An 8,087-nucleotide genomic window follows, 5' to 3' on the forward strand; every position below is an offset into this window, starting at 1 on the left:
TACGTCACAATATGCCAATGGAACAATACCCAATCGAAAACAATCGAAAAATAGCAAAAATCTCGAAATTAGCAAAACCCGAGCCCCGGGCACACTTCTCGAAACTCAGAAATTCTTACACCAACGGGTTCCTTATCTCGCCACGAGTCTATACATATAAAGAACACCAAAATCGGAGTCCAAATGACCCCTCAAATCCCAATTTGAAATATTAAAACTCAAGCCCTAGTTCATCCCCTTTTTGCTAAGTTTCCATGGATTTCAAGGTCAATTTCACAATTAAATCACGCTTTTTAGTTCATAAAACTTACCTCCAATAAATCCCAGTCGAAACCCTCTTCAATTCCCGTCCAAAAGCTCTCAAGAATGCTCAACAATGGTGAAAATAAGACCTAGCTCGCGGAGGAATTGTTTTAAAAACTATTCTGCCCAGTTCTGAATTCCTTCTATGCGAACGCGATGGCCCCCTCGCGTTCGCGATGAACAAATATTCCTCTGAACAAAATTACCCTTCGCAAATGCGGTGTCCCACACGCGAACGCGGTCCTTCAGCTGCTCCAACTACGCGAACGCGATACCCGTGTCGCGAACGCGAAGAACAAATAATGCGGGTCCTCAATTCCTCTTATGCGAACGCGAGACACTGCCCGCGAACGCGATGAACAAAAGCTCAGGGCCCCAAATCCTTCTACGCGAATGCGATGGCCCACTCGCATTCGCGAAGGCCAATATCCTGCTGCACTGACTGCAGAATTTCTGCAACATTTTTCCAAGTTCAAACCTCCGGTTAGCCATCCGAAATCACCCCGAGGCCCCCGGGACCTCAACCAAAAGCACCAACACATCCTAAAACATCATTCAAACTTGTCCCAATCACAGAAACACCTCACACAACACTAAAACCCTCATTTCTCATTGAATTCAAGCCTAAGTTCTTCAAAAACTTCCGAAATACGCATTCGATCAAAAACCCAACCATTTCACCTCCGAATGACCTGAAATTTTGCACACACATCCCAAATCACATTACGAAGCTACAACAACTCTCGGAATTCCATTCCGACCCTCGGATCAAAATCTCACCTATCAACCGGAATTCGCCAAAATACTAACTTCGCCAATTCAAGCCTAATTCTACACCGGACCTCCAAAATCACTTCCGATCACACTCCTAAGTCACAAATCATCCCTCGAAGCTAACCGAATCATCGGAAATCATATCCGAGCCCTCTAACGCATAAGTCAACATCCGGTTGACTTTTCCAAAACAAACCTTCCTTAAAGAGACTAAGTGTCTCATTTCCTTCTAAAACCAATCCAAATCAACTCGTTCACACAAGACTCTTATAATGAAGCATAAAGAAGCAGAAAATGGGGGAAACGGGGCGGTAACTCACGTGAGGACGGGTTGGGTCGTCACATCCTCCCCAACTTAAACAAACGCTCGTCCTCGAGCGAGTCAAGAAACATACCTGAAGACTCAAATAGGTGAGGGTATCTGCTCCGCTTCTCCCACTCGGTCTCCTAGGTAGCCTCCTCCACGGGCCGAACTCTCCACTGCACCTTCACCGAAGCAACATACTTTGATCTTAACTTCCGAACCTGACGATCCAAAATGGCTGCTGGCTCTACATCATAAGTCAAATCACCCTCCAACTGAACTGTACTGAAATCCAAGACATGGGACGGGTCTCGAACGTACTTCCGGAGCATAGAAACATGAAAAACTGGATGCACGCTCGGCAAGCTGGGTGGCAAAGCAAGCTCATAAGCCACCTCCCCAATCCTCCTAAGTACCTCGAAAGGCCCAATGAACCGCGGACTCAATTTCCCTTTCTTTCCGAATCTCATAACACCCTTTGTGGGTGAAACCTTCAGCAAGACCTTCTCACCAATCATATAGGATACATCTCGGACTTTCCTGTCCGCATAACTCTTCTGCCTCGACTGCGCTGTACGGAGTCTCTCCTGAATCACCTTCACCTTCTCCAATGCATCCTGAACCAAATCTGTCCCCAACAATCTAGCCTCGCCGGGCTCGAACCAACCAACTGGAGATCTACACCGTCTCCCATACAAGGCCTCATACGGTGCCATCTGAATGCTGGACTGATAGCTGTTGTTGTAGGCAAACTCTGCAAGCGGTAGAAACCGATCCCATGACCCTCCAAAGTCAATAACACAGACGCGTAGCATATCCTCCAATATCTGAATGATGCGCTCGGACTGGCCGTCCGTCTGAGGGTGAAAGGTTGTGCTCAACTGCACCTGAGTACCCAACTCTCGCTGAACCGTCTGCCAAAACTGAGAGGTAAACTGAGTGCCCCGATCTGATATGATGAAACTGGGACACCATGCAACCGAACAATCTCCCGAATATAAATCTCTGCCAGCCGCTCTGAAGAATAAGTAGTACAAACCGGAATGAAGTGCACGGACTTGGTCAGCCTGTCTACAACCACCCAAATAGCATCAAGCTTCTTCAAAGTCCGAGGGAGTCCGGTAACGAAATCCATAGTGATCCTCTCCCACTTCCACTCAGGAATAACCATCTGCTGGTGCAAGCCACCCGGTCTCTGATGCTCATATTTCACCTGCTGACAATTAAGACACCGGGCTACATACTCCACAATATCTCTCTTCATCCTCCGCCACCAATAGTGCTGCCTAAGATCCTGATACATCTTCACGGCACCCGGATGAATGGAATACCGCGAGCTATGGGCCTCCTCCAATATCAACTCCCGAAGCCCATCCACATTGGGCACGCAAATCCGGCCCTGCATTCTCAACGCACCATTCTCACCAATGGACACGTCTCTGGCATCATCATGATGTACCCTGTCCTTAAGGGCAAGCAAATGCGGATCATCATACTGACACTCCCTGATGCGGTCATACAAGGAAGACCGAGAAACCATACAAGCCAACACCCGACTGGGCTCTGAAATATCTAGTCTCACAAATCGGTTGGCTAAGGCCTGAACATCAACTGCAAATGGCCTCTCCTCAACTGGGATGTATGCCAAGCTCCCCATACTCACCGACTTTCGGCTCAAAGTATTGGCCACTACATTGGCCTTCCCCGGGTGATACAGAATAGTGATATCATAATCCTTAAGTAACTCTAGCCACCTCCGCTGTCTCAAATTAAGATCCTTTGTCTTGAACAAATGCTGAAGACTACGATGATCAGTGAATACCTCACAAGATACGCCATACAAGTAATGCCTCCAAATCTTCAATGCATAAACTATAGCAGCTAGCTCCAAATCATGAACGAGGTAGTTCTGCTCATGGGGCTTCAACTGACGAGAAGCATAAGCAATAACTATACCCTCCTGCATCAGAACACAACCGATCCCAACTCGCGAAGCATCACAATATACCGTATAAGAACCTGAAGATGATGGCAAAACCAATACTGGAGCTGTGGTCAAAGCTGTCTTGAGCTTCTGAAAGCTCTCCCCACACTCATTCGACCATACAAATGAAACACCCTTCTAAGTCAACTTGGTCAAGGGCGATGCAATAGAGGAAAAACCCTGAACAAACCGGCGATAATAGCCTGCCAACCCAAGGAAACTACGAATCTCTGTGGCTGAGGACGGTCTAGGCCAACTCTGCACTGCCTCTATCTTCTTCGGGTCAACCTGAATACCCTCACTGGACACCACGTGTCCCAAGAAAGCCACTGAACCGAGCCAGAACTCACACTTGGAGAACTTTTCATAAAGCCTCTCCTCCCTCAATTTCTGCAATACAACTTGCAAATGCTGCGCGTGCTCCTCCTGACTACGCGAGTATACCAGAATATCATCAATGAACACGATGACAAATGAATCCAGATAAGGCCGAAATACACTGTTCATCAGATGCATGAACGCTGCTGGGGCATTGGTCAGCCCGAAAGACATGACAAGAAACTCATAGTGACCATATCTAGTCCTGAAAGCAGTCTTATGGATGTCTGAATCCCTGATCTTCAATTGGTGATAACCCGAACGGAGATCAATCTTGGAAAACACCCTCGCTCCCTGAAGCTGGTCAAACAAATCATCTATGCGAGGCAGGGGATACTTGTTCTTCACTGTTACTTTGTTCAATTGCCTATAATCGATACACATTCTCATTGTGCCATCCTTCTTCTTCACAAACAGGACTGGCGCACCCTAAGGTGACACACTAGGCCGAATGGACCCCTTATCTAGGAGCTCCTGAAGCTGCTCCTTCAATTCCTTCAACTCCGCTAGTGCCATACGATATGGCAGAATAGAGATGGGCTGAGTGCCCGGCACCGGGTCAATACCAAAATCAATATCCCTGTCCGGCGGCATGCCCGGCAGGTCTGCAGGAAACACATCGGGAAAATGCCTCACAACTGGAACAGAATCAATGCTAGGAGTCTCAGCTCCAACATCCCTCACAAACGCCAAATAGGAAAGACAACCCTTCCCAACCATACGCTGGGCCTTCACGAAGGAAACAACTCTACTAGGAACATAATCAGTCACACCACGCCACTCGATCCGCGGTACACCCGGCATAGCCAAAGTGACTGTCTTAGCATGACAGTCTAGAATAGCGTGACACGGAGATAACCAATCCATACCCAAAATAACGTCGAAGTCCACCATGCTCAATAGCATAGATCAACTCGGGTCTCCAGACCCCCAATAATCACAACACATGACCGGTACACACGGTCCACAACAACGGTATCGCCCACCGGGGTAGACACATGAACAGGCAAAGATAGAGACTCCCGGGGCATACCCAAATAACGAGCAAAATATGAAAATAAATATGAATAGGTGGAACCGGGATCAAATAATACTGAGACGTCTTTATGGCAGACTGAAATAATACCTGTAATGACAGCGTCTGAAGCAATGGCATCTGTCCTGCCCGGCATAGCATAGAAACGAGCCTGGCCATCGCCTGATCGACCTCCACCTCTGGGACGACCCCTGGCTGCCTGATCTCCACCCCTAGCTGGTTGGGCGGGTGATGATGTAACTGGAGCAGAAGTCGAGGGCTGACCCCTCTGCTGATGCTGACTGCCACGAAATCGAGGACACTGCCTCCTCAAGTGCCCAAACTCTCCGCATTCATAACAACTGCCCGGTGCTGGAGATGGGGACTGATGGGACCCTCTCGCACCGGAGTGACTAGCAGATGCACTCGGCACAGAAGAACCCTGACCGGAGTGACTAGCAGATGCACTCGGCACAGAAGAACCCTGAGCTGATGGGGCATGAGATGAACTCTGAGCTGGGAGGGCGCTGAGTGAAGACTGACCCTGCTGGGGCCCATGATGACCACGGCCTGAAGATCCCCCACGATACTCTGGACGGGCCGACTGAGCAGGCCTGAAAGAACGACCTCTACCATGCTGGAACTGGCCCCTCGAAGGAGCACCACTGTAACTGCCTGATCCACGAGGCCTCTTGGCCTCCCTCTCCTCTCGCTCTCTACGGCGAAGTGACTCGATCTCACGAGCGATATCCACCACCTCCTCAAACGTAGCACCCAATACTCTCTCTCTAGTTATCAAAATACGGAGATGGTAATTAAGGCCATCCACAAATCTCCTGATCCTCTCACGGTCTGACGGAACCATCCAGATAGCATGACGGGCCAACTGTGAAAACCTCATCTCGTACTGAGTCACTGTCATATCCCCCTGTGTCAACCACTCAAATTGTCTACGCAGCTCCTCTCTGCGGGACTGAGGTACATATTTCTCCAGAAAAAGAGCGGAGAACTGCTGCCATGTCAGGGGTGCTGCACCGACAGGCCTACGCCTCTCAAAGTCCTCCTACCAAGTAAGAGCAGCCCCCGTGAACTGGAAAGTAGTAAATGCCACACCACTCGACCCAAGGATCCCTGCCGTACGGAGCATACGCTAACACCTGTCAAGAAAACCCTGGGCATCCTCGCCCTCAGCACCACCGAATGTCGGAGGCTGGAGCCTACCAAACCTCTCGAGACGACGCTGCTCATCGTCTAGCATAGCTGGAACCACGAAGCCCTGAACTGGTGCAACCTGCTGAGTTGGAGGTGCCTCTGGTGTCTGTAGTCCCTGCACTACCTGCTCAGGTGTGCGAGCAGCAGGAGTCTGATTGCCTTCCCCGGCCTGTGAAGTAGCTGCTGCTGCTGCTGTGGTGGCTGAAACTGCCTGAGCCAGGCTAGTGCAGACTGATAATATCTGTGCCAAGGTCTCCTGAAGTCCCGGAATCACGATAGGCACAGTTGGTGCCTGAACAGGTGTTGCTGGAGTATCCACAGCTAGAGCCTGATCCTGATCTGGGGCAACTAGTGGATCAGCAGGTGCTGCCCCGGCTGCTCTGCCTCTGCCACGACCACGATCGCGTCCACGGCCTCTGGCGGCCTCAGTAGGTGGTACTGGTGGTCGTCCGCCACGTCCGGTAGCTCGTTTCCTCACCATCTGTGAGAGAATGGAATAATAGAAGTTTAGTTCTCAGTTCAACAAAGCCGCACGACAAGAGTTTCAAGAATGTGGAGTTTTCCTAAAGGTTTTGCAGCCTCCCGAGGAAAAGTACAGACGTCTCCATACCGATCCACGAGACTCTAACTAACCGGCTCATGACTCGCGAGACCAAGTAACCTAGGCTCTGATACCAACTTGTCACGACCCCAACCCCAGTCGTGATGGCGCCCAACACACTGCTAGGCAAGCCCGGCTAATTTAATAACCTTAACCATTTTTATCTAGTTCATGAATTAATTAACACAGATAAATTACTAAGTCATAATACTGAAATTCTGAAATAGAGTTAAGACATGCGGAAATCCCAAGTATCAATACTACTACACAGCCCGAAGAATCCGGTGTCACGAGTCTGAGCCTCTAATACATGAGTATCAACCTACTACATATTGTTCTAAAGAAATGCGAAAATAAAGCAATAAGATAGAAGGGAAGATCAGGACTGCAGACGTCATGCAGCTACCTTGATACTCCCGGATATGCTACTCGGTAGAGAAGTCCTCACTCAACCTCGGATGTACCTGGATCTGCACGCAAGGTGCAGGGAGTAATGTGAGTACTCCGACCCAATGAGTTATAAGCATAAATAAAGGCTGAGAATAAGAAATCCTGAATAGGCACAAAGTAATTCTATAAATACAGCAACTTATCAAGTAGTACAAAGTCAGTAAACCAATAAAACAATTATGAAAATACTACGACAGATAAGTAAGTAAATGACAGTCAAATATGAAATACAACACATAGTATGGTACTCTCTAGTACCCGCTGCGGCGTGCAACCCGCTCCATTTATTTATCGTCGACGGCGCTCACTAGGGGTGTGCGGACTCCAGGAGGGGCCCCTTACGGCCCAAGCGCAATAATAAGCCATCTCGTGGCATCAACTAGGCCCTCGGCCTCATATCAATATCAATACAATACCGTTGCGGCGCGCAGCCCGATACCATACTCAGTCCAAAATCACATAAGCCCCTCGGGCACAATAATATAGAAATATTCAGCCCAAACTTCATTAAAAATATTATTTAAGTTTCAAGTTTGAGGAAAAGTGACTGAGTTTGCAAAACAGTATTAAATACTAGTACTGAGTTCAATTATATGTAAAAATGGTAAGAAACCAGTAATAACAATCCCTGAAAGATTCAATCAATTGGCACGAAGCCCAAATATGACAATCAGCTCAAATCATAATGATAACAGGTGATATTCAGTCAAATACACAGTTAATTCATCTATTAGGACGGACCAAGTCACAATCCCCAACGGTGATCTACCCCACGCTCGCTACCCGGCGTGCAAGTCACCTCAATATAGCACTACGATGTGCAAATCCGGGGTTTCAAACCCTCAGGACATCATTTACATCTATTACTCACCTCAAGCCGGCCGAATCCTAGGTTGCTATGCCCTTGCCTCTCAAATCGACCTCCTCGCGTCGAATCTGACAAAAACCACAACGAAAATGTCACAATATGCCAATGGAACAATACCCAATCAAAAACAATCGAAAAATAGCAAAAATCTCGAAATTAGCAAAACCCGAGCCCCGGGCCCACTTCTCGAAACTCAAA

The 8,087-nt window shown here is 48.3% G+C and overlaps 1 protein-coding gene across 1 annotated transcript; it reads right to left on the reverse strand.

The window, feature by feature from the left end:
• Positions 3,708-4,127, reverse strand: LOC109224728 (RNA-directed DNA polymerase homolog; the record flags this gene model as incomplete). The annotated part of the gene is made up of 1 exon (XM_019389252.1): positions 3,708-4,127. A coding segment is annotated over exon 1 (420 nt), but the record flags the coding sequence as incomplete, so codon positions are not given.

The sequence above is a fragment of the Nicotiana attenuata genome, chromosome 3 (assembly GCF_001879085.1).
Source record: "Nicotiana attenuata strain UT chromosome 3, NIATTr2, whole genome shotgun sequence".
Classification (NCBI taxonomy): Eukaryota; Viridiplantae; Streptophyta; class Magnoliopsida; order Solanales; family Solanaceae; genus Nicotiana; species Nicotiana attenuata.